Raw genomic sequence first — 20,686 nt, 5'->3', positions numbered from 1 at the left:
CCGTTCTCTGGCATGCTAACTAGGCTGGCGGGCTGTTTCCCCGGGAAGACCTCACAGCTGGCCCAGTGGGGCAATGAACTCAGCATTATCCACCTCCTCAAGGGGCCTTTATTCCCTGCTCAGGGTGGGGGGGAGGGGAGGGGGACTCCGGGGCCGGGGGCCTAGCCAGGCCATCCTTGATGTGTTTCCTGAACTCGGCTCTCATCCTGGCCAGGGGCCTGAGTGCTGTCCCCTCTGCCAGAGATGGGGGTTAGGGAGGGAGGACGTCTTCTCAGTGTGGCTGCCCTCACACTCCATCCCTCCCTGCTCAGAGCCCTGACACACTTTCCTTCTGCTCTGTCCCAGCCCTGAGCTCACTCTGCCCTGCTGTCTTCCCAGGGTGCTGTGGCTCCTGAGGGGCCATCCTACCCCTCCTTGGCACCCCAGTGCCTAGTGCAGTGCCTGGCACAGAGCTGGTTTCCAGTGCACGACAGCCGAAGAGGAAATGGGATTGACGCAGACCAAGGAAGAGGCGATGAAGGGCTGGGAGACTGGCTGGGGGTGAAGGAGGGGGGTACTTTTCTTCCCGTGGAGGGCACGGTGACGGCATCGGGAGGAACAACTCCTGAGAGCCTCTCAGTGAGAATGGGGAGACTGGTGTGCACTGGTTGGTTAAAAGCTTAGAGTCAGCTCAACTGGTATGAGTCCTGATTTTGTCACTTGCCTGCTGTGTGAACCCACCTTCTCTGAGGCTTGGTTTCCTCATCTAGGGAATGGTGGTATTGGTAGTACCTACTTTGTCATATTGTGGAGAGGATTAAATGAGATGATACGTGGAAGGAACTAGTGTACCACATTTCCTGGCACACACTGAGGTAACAATGAGGGTTAGCGTTACCGTCTTTAATTCATCCCCGGAGAATGAGGTAAGAGAATGGGGCAGGAGCAGAGGGAAGCTGGTGGGGGTGAGGGTTTAGGGCAAAGAGGTCCCGGATATAGGACCTTAACGGGTCGGCTGGGCTGAAACCAGCTCCTACAGGTCACCCCAGCCATCCCCCTGCCTCAGCTCTCCAACTCTGTCATCCTGGGCAGTCTTAGGTGCTTCTTACCTCTGAGGGCATCTGCTGAAAGTCTAACCAGCAAGGGAGGCTGTGTCTTTAGAGAATGCAGGTGGAGGCAGGGCTCCTCTGCTGATGCCATCTCCAAGCCACCACTGTGCCAAGGGCACCCCGACACACATCCCATCTGGGGGCCTGGTGGTTAAGAGTTGGAGATGGGCAGGATGATGGGTAGGGACCAAAAGTGTCCCAGAGGGCGAAGGAGCAGAGAGGTTAGAAAAGACCAGCTCTGGACCTCTAGTGAGATAGGGAGGAAGATAAAGAGAAAACACGTCAATGGCTAAATGCCCCATCGCTCTCAGTCAGCAAAATGGGGTTGCTGGTGTCTGACCAGAGTAACAGAGAACAGCAAGGGCTTTGACCCTGAGGACTGGGGGAGGGCACACCGAACAGGCAGTCTTCGGGACTGAGCGGGGGACAATAAAATGTGCTCCCTGCATCCTTCCCCTCCCGCTGTTGCAGGTACGCGGTGTTCTGGGAGTGAACCCCAGCCACGTGCCCACCCCCCCCAACACATGGACCGTGGGTCAGAGTCTGGGCCAGATGGAGACTGATGCTGGGGGAGGAGGAGGAGCCCTAGAGCGCTTAAGGCCATAGAGTTGGCCTGTATCCCTCATTCACACCCCTGTTTTCTTCCCTTGACCCCAGTCCCTAAGACTTGCAGCCCAAAGCAGTTTGCCTGCAGAGACCAGATCACCTGTATCTCAAAGGGCTGGCGCTGTGACGGTGAGCGGGACTGCCCCGACGGATCTGACGAGGCTCCTGAGATTTGTAAGTGCCTTTTCTGGATCCCTCCCCCGCACCACCGATTCCTGCCTTTTCCTTTTGGCCCAGGCAGTTTGGGATGAGGACAGTTGAGCTCTAGTCCGGCGTGGACCTTGCTCTATGATTGTTTGTACATGACACAGCTAAAACTGTCCTCTCCCCCTCTTCAAAGAGCCCGGCATGGTGCTTGGTGTGCTCAGAAATGAGCTCCCTCAGCTGCTATACCCCCAAGCCAGCCAGAGATTGTGTTCTCTGGGCTGACAGCTTTCCTGGAAGGAGAGGGCCCGGGCTCCCCTCCCTTCTGGCTCATCCCTCTTCTTCCCACCTCTGAACCTCCTGATCCTTGATGAGTGCCCCCAGGTCTTGCTGGGTCCCCTTCCTGTCCTCAGGCTCCCAGGCCAAAGGCCACTGGCCCCTTGCTAAGTCTCTGTCCCAGAAGCCCCACCCCTGCGCATTTCCCGCCCTCCCCCGCTCCCCCTGCCCTCCGTAAGTGGTGTAATCAGAGGCAGCTGTTTAAACTGGGAGAAAGGTCCCACCCAGGCTTTACCCTGCCAGTGGGGGGGAGTGGAGGACTTTCTGGCGGGACCCTAGAGTCCTGGGCAGCTGGCAGAGTCTCTCCTCTGCGGGGCTCATCTGGGCTGGGGTCTAGGGGATCCTGCGTTCCTAGGTCTGTCTCCGTTCTCTCTCCGGCTTTATCCTGTCCCAGCCCCATCTCCACACCCTCACCCATAATTATTAGGGGTAATTTTAGGGCCAGAAAGGGAGCGACCAGTTCTGTCTGCCTCACCCTCATACCCTGCCCTGGAGGTGTGGGAGCCAGGGATATTCTGCAAGTGTTTGTATGGGGGCGTGGCTCAGCCTGGAGCATCTTCTTGTCTGATGCCGTCTTTATGCCCCACATTTCTGACCCCAATGCTTGGCGTTAGGGATAAAGAAAGCCATGCAGAAGGTCCAGATCTGGCTCTTTTTATCCTCCTCCCTTTAATTTGATGTAAACCCCACCTTATACACATCCCCACACTGTCCCCACTCATGCACACTCCTGGACCCATCACACCCACACTCAGTCCCTCCCGGGCACTGACTCACTCCCCTCCACCCTCCCCGACATACACAGACAGAGGCAGATGCTGGCACAGACATGCTCTCATAGCAACGCAGAGTCAACACTCTGAAATGGGGATGCAGAGACACAACCTGCACTCAGACAGATGCTCCCAGACACGCACACACAAACCCAGACTCGCTCCCAAAAGGACATGGAAATGCACATACCAAGGCCAGAAGCACCAGCACATGTGGCTTGTGGGATGTTAGTTCCCCGACCAGGGATTGAATCCAGGGCCATGGATTCACCCTCACTCCACACCACTCTGCTCCACGGTACACACCTCCCTCACCTGTGCATGTGGACTCCTACCAGGCACAGGTGCACTCATAAACAGACACTCTCTCACACCCTGTCCAGGCTTGGGAGCCAATGGGCAGTGGTCTGTCTACCAGCCCACAGGTTTAGCCAGTGTCCTAGGTCACCTGGCCTCCTTAGAATCCCCTCAGGAGCTCTGCCCTGCCCTCCCCCCAGCCCATCTTCTTGGGTAACAAAGGAGGTACCAAGACATCATCAGTGGGCCACAGCATTTGACCGTTTCCAGAGCCTTGCATCAGGCAAGCTGCTCTGGGGCTGGGGGTCTGTAACAGTGCATCCAACAGAAATATAATGCAAGCCATGTACACAATTTCGAAATTTTCTAGTTGCCACACTCAAGAAGGTAAAAATAATCAGGTGAAATTAATTTCAACTTTATTTTACCCAATGTATCCAAACTATTATCATTTCAGTATATTATTTGTTTAAAAGTATTAATGAGATCTTTTGTATTCTTTTTTGTGGCTGTGGTATTAAGTCTTCAAAAGCCAGTGTGCATTTTATTTCATTTATTCATTTCTTTGTTTGTTTGTTTGTTTCCGGCCATGCCACGTGGCTTGCGGGATGTTAGTTCCCCGACCAGGGATTGAATCCAGGGCCGTGGTAGTGAAAGCACCGAGTCCTAACCACTGGGCCACCAGGGAACTCCCATTGTTTTTTGTTTGTTTTTGCCAGTGTGCATTTTATACTTACAGTTGGAACTAGTCACATTTCAAATGCTCAGTAGCCACGTACGATGCTGCATATTGGGAAGTGCAGTTCTAGAAGACTTGGCCCAGCTCTCAGCCCCAGGCTCTGTGACCTGGGGAGCTATAGGAAGGAGGTGTACTTTGTCTCCTGAGTGTAGATGTGAGGCGTGGGGGTCCACAGCGTGCGGCATTTGGGGAGTGGACTCTTTGCTAAAACCCAGTTCTCCCCTCCACCTGGCGGCTCCCAGGTGTGTAGCTGCTGTTGGGAATGGCATAGGAGAGCTCGAGGTTGAAGAGTCTATCCAGGCCCTAGGCCTCCTGAGATCTAAGAAGTGCAGGTGCCTGAAACCCCAGTCTCAGTTCCCCACCCCCTCCCCCAGTGAACAACTAGGCGGACAGCCTCTGTAGCCAGCGCGGTCATGCTGGCCTTTCCATCTGCCCCCAGGTCCACAGAGTAAGACCCAGCGATGTCAGCCGAACGAACACAATTGCCTGGGCACCGAGCTGTGTATTCTCATGTCCCGCCTCTGCAATGGGGTCCAGGACTGCACAGATGGGTCGGACGAGGGGCCCCACTGCCGAGGTAAGGGCTCTTCCACCTCTCCTGTCCCAGGTGGATGCAGTGAGTTCTCAGGTGGGCACCTGACAGGTTTGGAGGCCCGCCATCCAAGGACTGTCCTCGCACCTTTGGGGGGGATGAGGCCTTGTCCTGCTTCCCTGCGCCCCGGGCACTTCTCTGTGTGTGCTTGGACATGTCACTACCCCTCTCCAGTCTCCAGTTTCCCACCTGTGAAATGAGAGCTTTATACTAGATCAGCGTTTTTGTACTTTTTATTTTTGTAAATAGCGGGGTCTTTTCTTCAGATGGTTTCTTACATGAGTATGAACAGAGAAGAGCAGATGCTGTGATTGAAGCTGGGGTCGGGGGGTTCTGGAGTTTTGTCCCCCTGCGTCCACTTCCAGGGCCCCCAAAGGCGTCCCCCAGGAAGTGCAGATCTTTGAGGCTCTGTGAAGTTGCTTGATGGGAAAGTCACCCAGGCTGAAGAGGGAACTATGATAGGTCAGACTTCCTTCCCACCTACAGCTCAGGTCACCAGCTCTGCAGTTCTCCCCCTGGAGGCCCCCATGACCCAGGGAGAGTCTGGATCCCACGTGAGCAATGGGAGAGATTCTTTGGGGGCAGGGGGGACAGACAGGGCCTCAGGCCTGTGAGTCAGGGAATGGGGACTTCTCCTGCTGCCCTCAAGGTCTGGGCCTGGAGCAGAGGCCTGGCTTTGTGAGTCCCTAGGCAAGCCCCTGGGTGTGGGGCAATCTTCCCTGGGGGGTGGGGACCGTGTCCTGTGCCTGTAACGCGTGTCAGAAAACATCTGCCTGTGGGAAGAGACACATCTGGATCCTGTTCATTGAGGGCAGGGAGTGTGGAGCAAGGGAGTTTGTGGAAGATTTTTATCCTTCCCTTTGGTTGATTCTGCATGTTTTTCTCTGAAGCTCCTGGAATGGGATGCAGTGTGGGCCTAGGGGCTGACTTCAATTACCACGCACGTCCCATCTTATCGGATGGCGCGTGTTCAAGTTTGCTTGATTTTGTATACCTGATCAGTATCAAAAACAACCAAGAACCTCGAAAACCTAGGGTTTGGACCTCCTTCTCTGATATTACAGAAGTTGGACCTCATCATCCTCCCACCCCATATCCAGAAGAGAAACTCTTTTCCAGATTTGCCGGAACGAACACTATTTCCCCCCTGTGTTGGGGGGAGGCTGGACAGGGGAGCACACTCGGGCTCTCGGGGAGGAGAAGGAAGAACCGGGGCCTGGCCCCCGATCCCAGCTCCTCCTGGCCGGCTTAGTGCCTCTAAACGTCTTAGCATCTCAGGCAGTGCTCTCTCCTAGGTGGGAGGGGGGGAGCAGGGGTGTGAGGCAGCTGGACAAAGGGGTCTTTGTGGCCAGGCCGCCTGGCCCCATGCAAGGCCATTAATTGGGTCGCTGGTCTGGGGGGGCAGCTGCTCTCCCACCTCTTCCCCCTCCTGTCTCATTCCCTTCTGTCTCCCCTGTGGAAGTGGGTCAGTGGCAGGAGGAAGATTAGAGAAGGATCCCAGGGGAGCCAGTTTTGCTCCTCCTCCTATCCTCTACCTGGACCTTGGGCCTTCTCTCTGAGGCCTCTAGGGCTCAAGGGATGGGTTGCAGGGGTGCTTCTAGACAAGAGCTAGGGTGCTGCACAGAAAGACTCAATTCCATGCCAGCTCTTCACCCTCAGCCCCAAAGCCAACATTGCAGTCCTCGGGCAGTGCAGGCAAGAGGTATGTGAAGGGGATGAGAATCACTGTCCCCACTTCCTGTTGACCCCAACAAACTACCAGAACCCCTCTCCGTGGGGACAGGGAGTTCAGAGCAGGGAGATGTGGGTTCTAAATCATAATGGGCTGTGTGACCTTGGACCTGTCTTATACCCACCCTTGGTCTCGGTTTCCTCACTGACACTATATTTTTAGGGTCGATGCTTCGTAAGCCCCTTCATCTCTGACACTGCAGGCAGCAGAAGTGGTTTCTGAAGGGTTGGGGGAAGGTTGCAGTCTGGGTACAGCTGCCAGGTCTGAAGTCCTGAGTATGTGTCACCTGCTCCCACACAGAGCAGCGAGGACAGTGTTCTCATCTGGGTTGCCAGCACCACTGTGTCCCTACACTCAATGGGCCCACCTGCTACTGCAACAACAGCTTTCAACTTCAGGCAGACGGCAAGACCTGCAAAGGTAAGTGTGCCCACCGCGTGTGCTGGAGGTGAGGGTAGTGGGCCGGGCTGGGGAGGAGAAAGCAGACGGAAGGCGCAAGACAGGAGGCGGGGCTACAGGCCTTACAGCCTCAGGGCAGACTGTGGGCCCTAACTACTTGCTTCCACCAGACTTCTTTTTTTTTGCAATACGCGGGCCTCTCACTGTTGTGGCCTCTCCCGTTGCTGAGCACAGGCTCCGGACGCGCAGGCTCAGCGGCCATGGCTCACGGGCCCAGCCGCTCCGCGGCATGTGGGATCCTCCCGGACCAGGGCACAAACCTGCGTCCCCTGCATCGGCAGGTGGACTCTCAACCACTGCACCACCAGGAAAGCCCTCCACCAGACTTCTTAAAAGTCATCTTAAAAATTATACGAGTCAGGGACTTCCCTGATGGTCCAGTGGTTAAGACTCCACGCTTCCAGTGCAGGGGGCGTGCATTCGATCCCTGGTCAGGGAACTGAGATCCCACATGCTGCGCGGTGCAGCCAAAAAAAAAAAAATTATATAGGTCATATGTGAGTTTCCTTGTAAAAAAAAAATTAAAGCATTATAGATAAAACCAAAGTCCCCTTTGACAAATCCTCTTCAGTTCTGGTCCCTTCCCCATCTCTCTGGAGGTCAACTCTGTTACCGGTTTGCTACTTCTCTGTCCAGGCCTTTTTCTGTCCATGTATACATGTACTCATGGAGAATCTAACTGAAAGTACTGTTTATGTGCATGTGATTTTTTTTTTACATAAATATCATATTGTACGTATGCTTTTTTCAATTTTTTCACCCAGTATGTTCTAGAGATTTTTCCATGTTAATACGTAGACATCTACCTCATTCTTTTAAAAACCACTGTGATGTATGACTGTTACCACAGTTTACTTGGCCATCTCCCTTTTGATGCGTAAGGCGTTCCCAGTTTCTTCTGTTACACACCATGCAAACTTTTCTGTTTTAAATTTACCTCCCTGGGGTCGTTGCACAAATGCCACCTTCTCAGTGAGGCCATCCCTACCGCCCTAAAATCCCACCCCCAGCACCTGCATTCTCTGTCCCCTTTCTCTGCTTAATATTTTTCCCTAGCACCAGCCACTTTCCATTGCACTAGTTCCTCTCACATGCCATTTACCTTTTTGTCATATTATCGTAGTAGTAGTATTTCATTTATTATTGGAATTTAAGTTTTATGAGGGCAGCAATTTGAATCTGTTTTATTCACTGATGTATCCCCTGAGCCTAGAACAGTACCTGGCACATAGTAGGTACTCAAGAAATCTTTTCTGAGCGAATGGATAATATGCACGTGTGTGGATATTTCTCCAGGGTAGATTCCAAGTCTGGATTCTCTAGGTGATAAAGTTTCCACATTTCTTATTGTAATAGATTCTGCCAAACTGTCCTCCGAAGTAGCCGTAGGCTTGGACACATCCCTGGTGGTGTCTGAGGGCACTCCCTTCCCTGCCCTCGGCGCGCTGGAAGTGACCACGCTCTCTCCTTTTCCCGGCAGACTTTGACGAGTGCTCGGTTTACGGCACCTGCAGCCAGCTGTGCACCAACACAGATGGTTCCTTCACGTGCGGCTGCGTGGAAGGGTACCTGCTGCAGCCAGACAACCGCTCCTGCAAGGCCAAGAACGGTAGGTGGGGTCACCTGTGGCCATACAGCTAGGCGCCTTCAGTGTTGTTCCCTGATGGGGAGTGGCCAGAGAGGTCTCAGGGCCACTTGCCGCATTGACCCTTCTCTCCTCCACCTACAGAGCCGGTAGACCGACCCCCTGTGCTGCTGATTGCCAACTCACAGAACATCCTGGCTACGTACCTGAGTGGGGCCCAGGTCTCTACCATCACACCCACTAGCACACGGCAGACCACAGCCATGGACTTCAGCTACGCCAACGAGACGGTGTGCTGGGTGCACGTTGGGGACAGTGCTGCCCAGACACAGCTCAAGTGTGCCCGCATGCCGGGCCTGAAGGGCTTCGTGGACGAGCACACCATCAACATCTCCCTCAGCCTGCACCGTGAGTCACCTGTTCCAGCTTGGAGGGCAGGGGAGATGGGCAAGACAGAGCCTGTCTGGGACAGAGTCAGAGGGGTATTCGGGATGACCCCCGTCTGGGGCAGGAGCCTAAACAAAAGCCGCTGACTGAGGCCGAGGCAGGGGGTTTCACATGATGACACTTGTTTGGAGCCGGGGCAGAGTTATGGCTGTGCTTCCTCCCCTCTCTCCGAGCTGAGTCTCTGATGGCTCCTGCATTTCTGGCTCAGGGCACAGAAGGGCCTCCCAGAAGAAGTGCCCGATGGGGGCAATAACTGGTCAACCTCCAGAGACCAGGGGCTGTCCCTTTTCAGAGAGAGGAGTGTTCATTAGTCCACAGAGGGGCTTTCCCACACAGCGAGAGCCAGAGCAAGGGAAAGAAGAGGCCTGGAACCAGAGGAGCCTGGCTAAGTTGTAGCTGAGGGCAAAGGAGCCGCGGCCAGGCTGGGTCCAATCTCCTCTTCCATTATTTCTCTTGGGGACATCTCCAGAACGGACTCCCTGCTGCAGCATGGCTGTAGGGGTCCTGAGGCTGTTTCTAGGGGGCTTTGTGGCAGGAATGAGCCCAGAGGAGGAGCCGTGAGCGCTGGGGCCACGTGAGCGTTCTCAGATATCCTGGATGTCCCCCTTCGGGGCTCCCTCCCAGGCCATACTTTGCTGTCTCAGAGGTGGCAGATGGGCTGTCACTGGGGATGGGGCCAGGGCATAGATCCACTGCCTGGAGCCGTCCTGCTCATCTCAGATGCTGCTACATAAACAAACAAAACATCTGGCATCATCACATTTCCAGGAAATGCACCACAGGGCTGAGGGGGGAGGTCTGGCCTACGGTTGCAACCCGCGGGAGAGAGGGTAACTTGATCTGTGACCTTGAGTAAACCAGAACTCCCTGTCTCTGCTTTGATTTCCTAATCTGCATAATGGGTTTGAGCCTGTCTGGCGAGATCAGATAAATTGCAGAGAAAGCCAGAAGTAACTAGAGGCCAGCGCACACAAGGTTTAGGATGGTAAACCTGGGTCCTGTCTAGAAGATCTTGAAGTTCCTTCTCTGGGTCCCCATGTGATGATCCCCACAGAAGACCAAAATCCCAGGAGGACACAAGGGCTTAGTTTTTGAGGGAGCAGGAGTTCCTCCAAGAGCCCCCGCCCTCTTGCAGCCCCATTGTGTGGTCCACACCTCAGCTGCGGCCCTTCCACAGCATCCCAATAGCTGTTGGTGACCAAGGCTCACCTGTGATAGACCTGTCCTCCTTGGAGTGCTGGGCTGGGGGCTGCTGTGCCTGGTCGGCTGAGCTCTTGAGGGGTGGGCAGTTGTGGTAGGTTGGGTAGTATCAGGGTGAGACCCCATGAGACAGCTGTCCTCTCCCTGTTCCTTGTCGACGGTCCCACCCAACAGGCTGTCTGGGCAAACAGCTCCAGCAGTTCCCTCCCTGGCCCTGCCTCAGGGCGGCCAATGGGCTGATGAGCTTGTGGATAGGTGGCTGGCAGGGGTGCCCTGATGGGAACATTTTTTGCTCTGGCCTGGCCCCTCTCCTGCCTTTCTCCCCAGGAGAAGCAGGAAATAACCTCAGGTGGGTGCCCCTCCCTTGGCAAACAGAGCCTTGCCTTCAAAGTCTGCTAGATTCGTTGGGCCCCTCTGGGGCAGAGTCCAGGAGGCCAGAAGAGACCGGAAGGTTCTGGGGAGAAATGCTGCTGGGGCAAATGAATGGGTTCCTCTTGCCCCAGCCTCTGTCCCTTCCTCCTGCCCTACCCCCACCCCACCCCCATGCCGCCTGAATGTCTGGCTGTCACCCTGAGGATGGTTGTTTTGCTCTCATCCCACAAACTAATTATGGGCCCTGAGCTGAGGATGTCGGAAGTGTCTCTCCCCAGCACCCTCCCCCCCGCCCCCAGTTTATCCCCCTTCCCAGGAGAGGCTGATGGCCTGCCCTGGTGTGCAGCGTGGCTGGTCCCAGGCACTCACCTGCGCAGTGGGCTGCTGGCCTGTAATTAGCTCCCCCAGGGGCAGGAAGAAGAAAGGCTGCTGCTTTCTCCTGCTTTCTCTCTGCCCTCTGGGGGAGCCCTCTCTGCAATCATGCCATTCTTGGCCGACCCTGACCTCCGTCGGACCCCTGGCCTGAGCCCCATGCAGGGGGAGGAGTCTGACAAGGGAGAGGTGCTGGAACCCAGAGCCCAGAGGCTGAGAAGCCCGCCTGCTGGTGTGGGAAGAAGGGGGAGCCTGCCCTGGAGAAAACTCTGGAAACAGAAATAGAATAGAAAGAAGGAAGGAGGCCAGGAAGTGAGCCTGTTTCACATGGGTCCTTGGGCGTTTGTGAGCCAGGCCTGCTCTGACTCCTGAGCCCTCGGAGGGCCCCTCCCAGGCCCCACAGTGGCTGGTGCGGCTTCATGACTGGCTCCGTGGAATAGGCTTAGGGCCGAAGTCTGGCCTTTTCCTGTCTGAGCCCAGCTCCTTCCCTCTGTTTCTACTCAAGAGTGGGGAGAGACCTACTGACCGCATCCTCACTCGTTCTGACAGGTGTGTGTGCGTGTGCGTGCGTGTGTGTCTGCGTGTGTGTGTGTGTGTGTGTGTGTTTTCATCCCTTAACAGGCTGGGCTGCCAGCGCTTCCTCCCCCAGCCTGTGTCTTGCATTGGCCTGGGTTGGGGGGTGGGTCTTAGAAATCAGTCCTCATCTCTTCTTCTCCCTCCTGGGATGTAATTCCACAGTCCATCCTCCCCTCTGCCGCTGCCCCAGCAGGACGGGGATGTCTCTGAGGACTCTGATCCCATGACTAGAGAACATGATGGGGTGAGCCAGGAGACCCTCAGGGAAGACCGTGTCCCACCCCTCAGGGTTTACTACTGCCTTTCCCAAAGCCGGAATGCCTTGATTTTTAGGTCATGTATGGATGTGCGTTTTTTATTGTTATAGTTATGTTTTTATGTAATACCCATTAGAAGCTCCTACAACCAGCATATCAAACCTACGACTTCATAGATTGTTTAGGATGCAGCAAAATAAGAAAAGTGAGTTGATGTAAAGAAACGGTAGAGCAGGCTGTGCGTAAACATGGGAAGCATTTTGAAAGTGACAGAAAAAAGACTGAAGTTCTGGAAACCGAGGCCCAGAGGGGTCGACAGGCCTGGCCTGCCCACCCTACCCCCCACTTCTGACCACCCTCTCAAGGAACCTCAGGCCCTGTCCAGCCCCCTGCAGGGCCGCCCCTGGGCAGGGCTGGAGGTCAAGTCTGCTTCACCCCCAGCCCAGCCCGGCCCTGCATTGTCTAGGCTTCACTCCTCTGACCTGTCCTCCCTGAGCTTTGAGGATGTTTCTGCTGTAGAAAGAAAGAGCACAGACTGCAGGGGCGGGGCCCTGGGAAGATGTGTGTGTGTGGTGAGGGGAGGTTCTGAGGTTGCAGATAGAGGCCTTGAAGGACATAAGGTTTGCTGAAGTCACTTCATTCGGGGCTGTGTATGAGGGAATGCTCTGGAGGGGCCCTTGGGGGTCCTAGGGTTTCTTCCCTGTACCATGCTGCATGGGGAAGGAGGAGATTGGAGGGGAGGCCCAGAAAATTCCTCCTAGGCTGCAGGCTGCAAGGTTGCGAAATGGGTCCCCAAGTCCAGCTGGCCAGCTTCACTTTTCCCTCCCTCTCGTGTGTGTGTGTGTGTGTGTGTGTGTGTGTGTGTGTGTGTGTGTGTGTGTTTAAAATCACAACAGGAAATAGGGCAGTGATTTGTCTAGCGAAGGGGCACAGAAAGAGAGAGTATCTCCTCTGAGTCTGATGAACTGGCTTCCCTGCTGGAAGGGGAGCCATGCTCCCACTGAGCTGGGCACCCAAGGCCCTCTCGGCTCCCACCCCAGCCTACAGAACACTTCCAGTGTCACGGATGAAAACTGGCCACCTGCTTCTTTGGCCTTTCCACCCATTGGGTGTCAGAATATTGGGGGGCTCTCGCCAGCCTGCTCTTGGCCTTGGGCCCCCCGCATCCTGGTGCTTTTGCTTCCCATTCCCATTCCAAGTTTCCTAATCATTTAATGGCCCTTCTCTCCTCTTCCTGGCCAGGCCAGCCCTGTGTCTCCCGGCACAGCTCCAGCCCAGTCCTCTCCTCCCCCGCTGTCTCCTTGAAGTTGCCTCTCCACCCAGCCTGCGCCCAACAACCCCCTCCCTGTTTTCAAGCCAAAGGAAGTAACTTAAGCAAGAGAGATGTGTTTTAGAGCCCAGCAAGAATTTCTCAATAGTGGGAAGACCCTTGTTCTGATTCTGAATCAGAGTTGCAGAGTCCAAGCATCTCATCCCCGGGACCCAGGACTGAGAGCCTGTGTGGACCTGGGCCACTCAGGGGAGGGGAGCGGGGCTGGAAGTACAAGCGGGGCAGGAAGGGAGCCCAGGGACAGAGCTGACCCAGTGTGGCTGATCCCCGGACCTGCTGGTGGAACAAGAAGGGCTGAAATCAGGACCCAGCACGAAACAGGAGTGTGAGCACGTGCCATTTAGCAAAACTTCTGCCAGGCCTGCCCGGGGGTCTCCTCCCTACCTGCAAAGGCCCCGGGCTCCCGAGCGTCTCCCCCAGCCCTTGGGTGAGATCCCAGAGTGGCTCTGACAAGCAAGAACGTTGCGTGACAGACGTCTTGTCCCACTGTCTTAGGCATCCTCAGGCCAGAAAAGGAGGATCCTGGCAATAGAAGGGAAGGAAAAAATTAAGTCCCAGCTCTAGGACAACAGAGCGAGCACTCGGCATTCACCAAATACTTGCTGAATGAATCAGTACGTGTGTGTCAGGCGCTAGGGACAAAAATGAAAGACCTGCCCTGCCCTCACAGTATTTGTAATCAGGTAAGCAGGCTGTGATAAAAGGGGCTTATGGAAGCCTGCAATACAGGAATTTTCCTTCTGGGGGCCTGAACTATCTTGAAGAATAAGTAGTAGGTGTCAGCCCCAAACTGCCCACCTGGAGGGCCTACCTTCAGTCAGGAGGCCACAGGGCTCTGGCTGGAGGTACAGATGGAAAAGGTGAGGAAGGATGGGGCTGAGGTGAGGGAGGATCGTGCAGTGGTATGAACAACAGCTCCCATTTGTGGAGCGTTTATCATGGGCCAGGCCCCGTGCTAAGTGCTGTTAATGCACCATCCCATCCCAGATCCGCAGACCGAGACTCAGAGACATCAAGTGACTTGCCCATAGTTCCACAGTTGGAAGGTGACAGAACTAGGATTCACACCCAGGCTGTCAGTGTCTGGAGGCTGTCTGGGCCCAGGGCAGAGCAGAGTGATGGGAGAGGCAGGGAAGTTTTCTGGAATAAGGGCAAGAACTCGGTGTCTTCACTGGGGATGCAGTTAAGGTGGAAATGGGATTTTCCTTCCTCGTCCAGGGACCTGGTACCCTATTCTGCAATCTTTAGGTGTATGGATGTGTTGGGGGATATTTCCTCAAGGCATAGAGACTCTCCTCCTTCCCCAGAATTATTTTAGGAAGAGTGACTAGAATCCTGCGGCTGAAGTTAGGGTCTTCTTGGGAATGGGCTGGGGCTGTTGTTTTTGGAAAAGCAGCCACCAGTTTAGGGAGACGCCTCTTGAATGACGTGAAGGAGGGCGACGTCGAGGAAAGCTGGAGTGGTGGCGAGTGCCGAGCGCTGAGCATCAGCGTTGGGGCACAGGGAGGGCTCAGCAGTTACAAACACACAGCCCAGGTCTATTCTGGGGCCTGGAACTGAAAGTCCTTTGTGATATCGCAGGCAGGCTGTGGTCTATCCTCTGTCTTATTACCCTCCCAGCTTCCTGGCCTCCTTCTCCACCCTGGGATCCCTAACCCCTCAGCCTCCAGACCAGCCCCACACTCCTCCCATCACCACACAGCATCCCACCCCTTGGGTTTACAGGATTCTCCCGTCTTCAGGATCTCTGGGGCCTTTGGCCATAGAGCCCTTGTGGAGGGTGCTGTGAGGTGGATCAGTCCCGAGAAGGCTGGGCCACGAGGGGCCAGCTGCCCTCTGGGTGTGTGGAGACAGAATGTCAGGTCCTGCAGGCCGAAGCCCAGGACTCCAGCTGCCCCCTCCACGCCCCGGGTCAGGGGGCAGTGGCCCAGACACTGCCTGCGGGGAGCCCGGGAGGGAAGGTGCCCTCTCCCGATCTGAGCCCGTCTCACTACACTTGGAATGGGAAGAGTGGCCCAGCGTGTGTGTGCGTGTGAGTGTGTGCATGTGTGTGAGTGTATGTGGTGGGGTGTGCAGAGGAGTCTGGACTTGAGAAGAGAGGAAGATAATGTGGTGGAGGGGTTGGATAACAAAGGATTTTTGCTTGCAACTAATAGTCTCCAGCTGCAAAAATACCAAAGGGGAGCCCAGGCCGGGCTGGGGACTCCAGTTCTTGCCAACTCCTCACCGGCCTGCTGAGTGGGGCCCTGCCTGGCCTTTGGGAGGTGGAAGAGGAGACGAGCCAAGGGTAAACATCTGAGAGCCGGACGGTCCCTCTGCCTTCCTTCCCAGGCCAGCAGGGAGGCTCGAAGGTCAGCCATCCTGAGGCTGCAGGGGAGGACGTGGAACTGCATCTGGGATGGGGGGGCATCAGATCCCTTCAGGTTTCTTCCTCCTCCCCTCTTGCCGAGGGAGGGTGGATCGGGGAGCAGGGGAAGGGTGTTGCCAGCCTTGGAGCTGGGCAGTGACTCAGGGAAGCCTCAGGAAGTTGGAGAGAAGGACGCAGCTGCCCCAGCTGGTGCTGGGAAAACAGCTTTGAGTGATGAGGTTCGTCTGCATGCCAGCATCCCCCAGACCCCCACCGTGCCCACCAAGTAAAGGGCACACAGCCCTGTTTGCCTTTCACCCACCCTGCTGGCTGCCTGGGACTGCGGCAGGGTCCACCCCTCCCCCCCGCGCCCCCCCCACCCCGGCCCCAGCTTGGGACCTTGGTTTCCTCTGGATGGGGTCCAGCAGCGTTCATTTTCATCTGTTTTCTCTGTGGTCACAGTGTGGGGTAGTTTGCTCGCCTAACCCCTGCACTGGGCCCTCTTCCTCCCCGGCCTGGGATCCACGCGCCCAGGCTGCTCTGCCCCCTCTCTTTGACCTTGTCAGGAGGGGACAGTACTGGGGCTCAGAGGAGAGAGTTGCTGGGTTTAGGGACACATCAGCAGTCACAGGGGTAACACCTCATCCCTGTGACCTCTTTCTCCAGGCATCTTGGGGTGGGGTTCAACAGGGGGGACCTGAAGAGGAAACTAGTTTGGTGAGAGTCTCAGACTGGCTCTTTCCCTTCCTCCCTCAGCCTAAGTCCTGTGACTGTGAGTCAGTGTCAGGGCCTGGCCAAGTTCCCTGGGAGCCGTGTTCCTGTTCCCTGTGCCCCCCACCCCTACCCACTGTTAGGAAACAGCCCCTGAATCCCTGTGAGGGAGGGGGGAGGATTAGGGAGGGCTGAGCAGAAAGCCTAGTCATTATACCTGTAGCCGTGTAGGGATTGAATAATCCTTACCAGGTTGAGTGTGGCTAGTGGGGATTTCAGTAAAAAATAAATAAATAAATAAAAAAGTTTCAGCCAGAGACAGGTGGTCCAAAGACTCCTTTACCTGCTGAGGAAATTGGTGGAAGTGGAGTGCAAGGCAGGGGTCCCAGGGACTCATTGTCTTGGAAACTTCCCTGCTTGCAAGAGGTATCACCTCTGATAGTGGTCGTTGGAGGGGGCAGTGGGTGGATGGGAGCCGGTGGGTCCTGGAGAGAAGGAGCCACACTGCCCCCCAGGAGGCCAGCAGGGGTCCCGTCCCCAGACTTCCTGCCTCCTAGACTTCCTGCTGCCCTTGCCCCACCCCTGATCTCTTAGGCCCTTTTTGCCATAGACTGAGTATGGGCACCTGGTCTCCATCCTCTTCCCCCACTCCCACCCTTCTGAAGCTCCCCCTCTTTCTGAGCCATGCCTCAGTTTACCTTCAGAGTCCTTTGATAGCTCTCCTCCTCTGCACTCTCTCCTCCAGCCCTATATCTTTTTTTTTTTTTTTTTTTTTTTTTTGCGGTACGCGGGCCTCTCACCGTTGTGGCCTCTCCCGTTGCGGAGCACAGGCTCCGACGTGCAGGCCCAGCGGCCATGGCTCATGGGCCCAGCCGCTCCGCGGCATGTGGGATCCTCCCGGACCAGGGCACGAACCCGCGTCCCCTGCGTCGGCAGGCGGACTCTCAACCACTGCGTCACCAGGGAAGCCCTCCAGCCGTATATCTTATTCCCTGCTCCTTCCCACCCTTCCGAGGACTGGAGGAAATTGAGCAATAGGGACATTGAAGAAACAGGGGAATGGGAGTGAGTACAGGAAGTTTGGCCCATGCCACTGGTTCCAACCTTTTGCCACCATGGACCTTCCCTTTTCCATCTCTGCGGGCCCCTTATTTGGACATTCTCTTCTCTCAGAGCGGATTTATTGATGGATACCCTGCTTTTCCACTTTTAAAAGTCATGCAGCACGTACAGCTTCCAGTCCGTGCTCCTAGCTAGTGTGATATAACTCGACTTAGCATACAAAGATGATGAAAGTCCAGCCAAAAGCAGAGATGTGTGATGTTTTATTAGCCTGAGTGCTCTTATCTAAAGTAAAAGCAGATTTTAAAAGTTCTGGAATGAGCTAGTAGACCTATCCTCACTGCCTTTTGGAACCCCAAGAAGTTGGTCCCATTCAAGCAGGAGCTAGAGTTGGGAAACCTGTCCGTCAGCCAACCAGCCACCAATCGTCCAGTGCCCCTGTGTGCCCGCCCTGAGCTCGGCATGGGGAGCAGGGCGGTGTGGGAGGATACTCAGAGACTTCTCTTTGGAGAGACCCTGTTGGTGAAGGGTGGCCAAGAGCACAAGGCAAAACGTGCCGCTGCCAGTAGCTCCCGTAAGAGCTCAGGGAGGAGAGACAGCCGTGGCATGGGTGGTGGAGGAGGGCACCCCAGAGGAGGTGGGCTTCCCACGGTAGGTTCTGCACCAGCAGAGGGTGGGCATGTCTGTGGGAGGACCTCCCCCATAGCCCTTTCATTCACACTCTCCAGACGTGGAACAGATGGCCATCGACTGGCTGACAGGCAACTTCTACTTTGTGGATGACATCGATGATAGGATCTTTGTCTGCAACCGAAACGGGGACACGTGTGTCACTTTGCTAGACCTGGAGCTCTACAACCCCAAGGGCATTGCACTGGACCCTGCCATGGGGTGAGCGGGGCAGGCAGGGGCACTGGCCCTGGAACAGGGAGGCAGAGGCTGTGGTAGAAGGGAGGGTGCCCGGTGTCCAGACCCCATTTAACATGCCATCTGCTCACAGGAAGGTGTTCTTCACTGACTACGGGCAGATCCCCAAAGTGGAGCGCTGTGATATGGACGGGCAGAACCGCACCAAGCTGGTCGACAGCAAGATTGTGTTTCCTCACGGCATCACGCTGGACCTGGTCAGCCGCCTCGTCTACTGGGCCGATGCCTACCTGGACTACATTGAGGTGGTGGACTACGAGGGCAAGGGCCGGCAGACCATCATCCAGGGCATCCTGGTGAGGAGGAAGTCTCGGCCGGGAAACCCTTCTCTGGGCCTCTTGGGAGGGCGGGGGACAGGATGGGAGCGTGGTTGCCCTGAGCCCTCTGGTAGGGAGGGGGTGGGCACGAGCATCTGGGGGAAAGGACAGAACATGGCTTCCGCTCGGACGGCCACAGTCATTTTAGAGACCACCTTTTACTTCCCTTTTCTCATTTGAGTTGGGTTCTTACAACAAGCCCCTGGAAAATGAGCGGTCAGGTGTCTCAGTTCCCTTTTGGCGGCTGAAAAAAGGCAGGATTCAAAGAGGTTAAGTGATTTGCTTGAGGTTACACAGCTGGGAAATAGCACTTGAACCTAGTCCAGAAGCCCTTCCAGTTCAGAGATGACACCTCTCTTCTGGGATAATTAGGGGGACCCTCCATCCCGATTTGCCTGAGACTGTCCCAGTGTCAGCCCTGAAAGTCCCCTGGGCCAGTCTTGGACAAAATGGGACAGTTGGTTACCTTAGATACATTATGCAGGTAGCAGAGGCTGTTATCAGGCTTGCTTGGGGCCAGTCTGTTCTCTCAACCTTCCCAAAAGCTGGGAGCTAGAGGCGGGCTAAGCATGTTCCCTGTGGACAGAGTGTAGGGCCCAACTCTACTTCAGTGCAAAATCATCCCATCATTGGATATGTGCCTGGTTCTGAGAGGGACATGGTTCCTGCCCTCAAGGGGTTTGAGCGGAGTGGGTAGAGTAAACCCACAGATCACCAGACAGTGGATTACAGCCAGAAATGGAGTGTGGAAGGAGAGACTGTCCTCTCTGGTTAGAAGGTTCCAGAAGCCCTTCAAAGAGATGCTCTGTGAAGGATGGATGGGATTTGACAAGCATATCTCAAGAACAGGATAGTCCAGAGGAGACAGGAGTAAAGCACGGAGTCAGACAACCGTGGAATGAGTTTGGGGATGCAAGTTATGGAGTCTGGAAGAGAAGCTGAGGGGCTCACCAGGGGCAGAGGGAGGATTCTCTTCTCCTCATGTTGACCGTTCCTGCCTGCCCACCTCAGATCGAGCACCTGTATGGCCTGACCGTGTTTGAGAATTATCTCTACGCCACCAACTCAGACAACGCCAACGCCCAGCAGAAGACGAGCGTGATCCGCGTGAACCGCTTCAACAGCACCGACTACCAGGTCGTCACCCGTGTGGACAAGGGAGGTGCCCTCCACATCTACCACCAGCGGCGTCAGCCCCGAGGTGAGTGGGGTTCCACAGCCCCGCCAGGGACACCCCTGATTCTCTCGTGGCATGACTGCTTCTCCTAGCCATCCACCCCAGACTACCTCCGCTCCACCGTCTGCTTCCCCCGCCGCCCCTTCCTGCCCGTCAGCCTCCAGATCCCACCCCGAGGGAGCCCCTTGCCCCTATTCTGCTCAGGACGTAGATCACCCCTCCCAGTTCCCTGGCTGGTCTAGAGTAGAAGCGCCTGGCTGTGGGCAACAGTGTGACTCTGTCCCCTGACCACAGAGGTCCCCACCCAAGAGTCTGAAGGCTGGGTGGTGTCAGAGCAGAGGAATGCCAGTCCCGTGGCTTCCGAATCCCCAGAGGGGACAACAGGCACAAAGACCTTAGCAGGAGGGAGAGTGGTCAGACTGCAGGAAGCCTTCTCAAGGCCTGGCACAGGGGCTTCGAGGGGTCCTGAGCAGCTCTCCACCCTGCCCCAGTGAGGAGCCACGCCTGCGAGAATGACCAGTACGGGAAGCCGGGAGGCTGCTCCGACATCTGTCTGCTGGCCAACAGTCACAAGGCGCGGACCTGCCGCTGCCGCTCCGGCTTCAGCCTGGGCAGTGATGGGAAGTCGTGCAAGAGTGAGTGACAGGGAAGGGCTTGTGTGCCTGCTGGGGTGGGACGGGAGGGGTCCTTACCCGCCTCCCACAGCCCAGCTGCATCTGTCTGAGATGCAGAAAGATGGTAGGGGCTTACCCAAAGTTTCGCCCTGGTGAGGGACAGGGATGCGACTTGCACTCCCATCCGAGAGCAGGGCTTATCCCGCTCCCCCACTCAGGCTCCGGAGAACGCTGTCAACTGGCCCATTCATCCCTTCATTCCTTCCTTCATTCAACAAGTATCTAGTGAGCGCACACTATGTCTGGCACTGTCCTGGCAGTGAGGCTTCAGCAGTAAACAAGATAGACGTCGTCTCTGGCCTCATGGAGCTTATAGTCTGGAAGGGGAGGCAGATAAACACATAAATAACTTGCGGTGAGGGTAGGTGTTAGGAAGAAAATAAAGTGCAGCTTAGAGTTAATGACAGCGAAGGCTCCAGTTTAGACGACAGTCAGGGAAGGCTTCTCTGCGGCGGCGATAGTAACGTCAAGCGCACTGTGAAATGAGGAAGTGAATCATGAGAATCATGTACCTGAAAAGAGAGCGTTTCCGGCAGAGGGAATCTGTAGCGCCCAGGCTCAGAGGC

The 20,686-nt window shown here is 55.7% G+C and overlaps 1 protein-coding gene across 1 annotated transcript in view; it reads left to right on the top strand.

The window, feature by feature from the left end:
- The window catches only part of LRP1 (LDL receptor related protein 1), a 79,492-nt gene that overhangs the window by 6,963 nt on the left and 51,843 nt on the right, over positions 1-20,686 (top strand). Inside the window, 9 exon segments of the mRNA XM_060165816.1 lie at positions 1,746-1,868; positions 4,423-4,560; positions 6,608-6,727; positions 8,247-8,375; positions 8,496-8,759; positions 17,754-17,916; positions 18,026-18,248; positions 19,281-19,470; positions 19,938-20,081. Coding sequence (XP_060021799.1) covers positions 1,746-1,868; positions 4,423-4,560; positions 6,608-6,727; positions 8,247-8,375; positions 8,496-8,759; positions 17,754-17,916; positions 18,026-18,248; positions 19,281-19,470; positions 19,938-20,081 — 1,494 coding nt within the window.

Source organism: Lagenorhynchus albirostris, chromosome 11, assembly GCF_949774975.1.
Source record: "Lagenorhynchus albirostris chromosome 11, mLagAlb1.1, whole genome shotgun sequence".
Classification (NCBI taxonomy): Eukaryota; Metazoa; Chordata; class Mammalia; order Artiodactyla; family Delphinidae; genus Lagenorhynchus; species Lagenorhynchus albirostris.
This window is presented reverse-complemented; position numbering and strand designations above follow the sequence as displayed.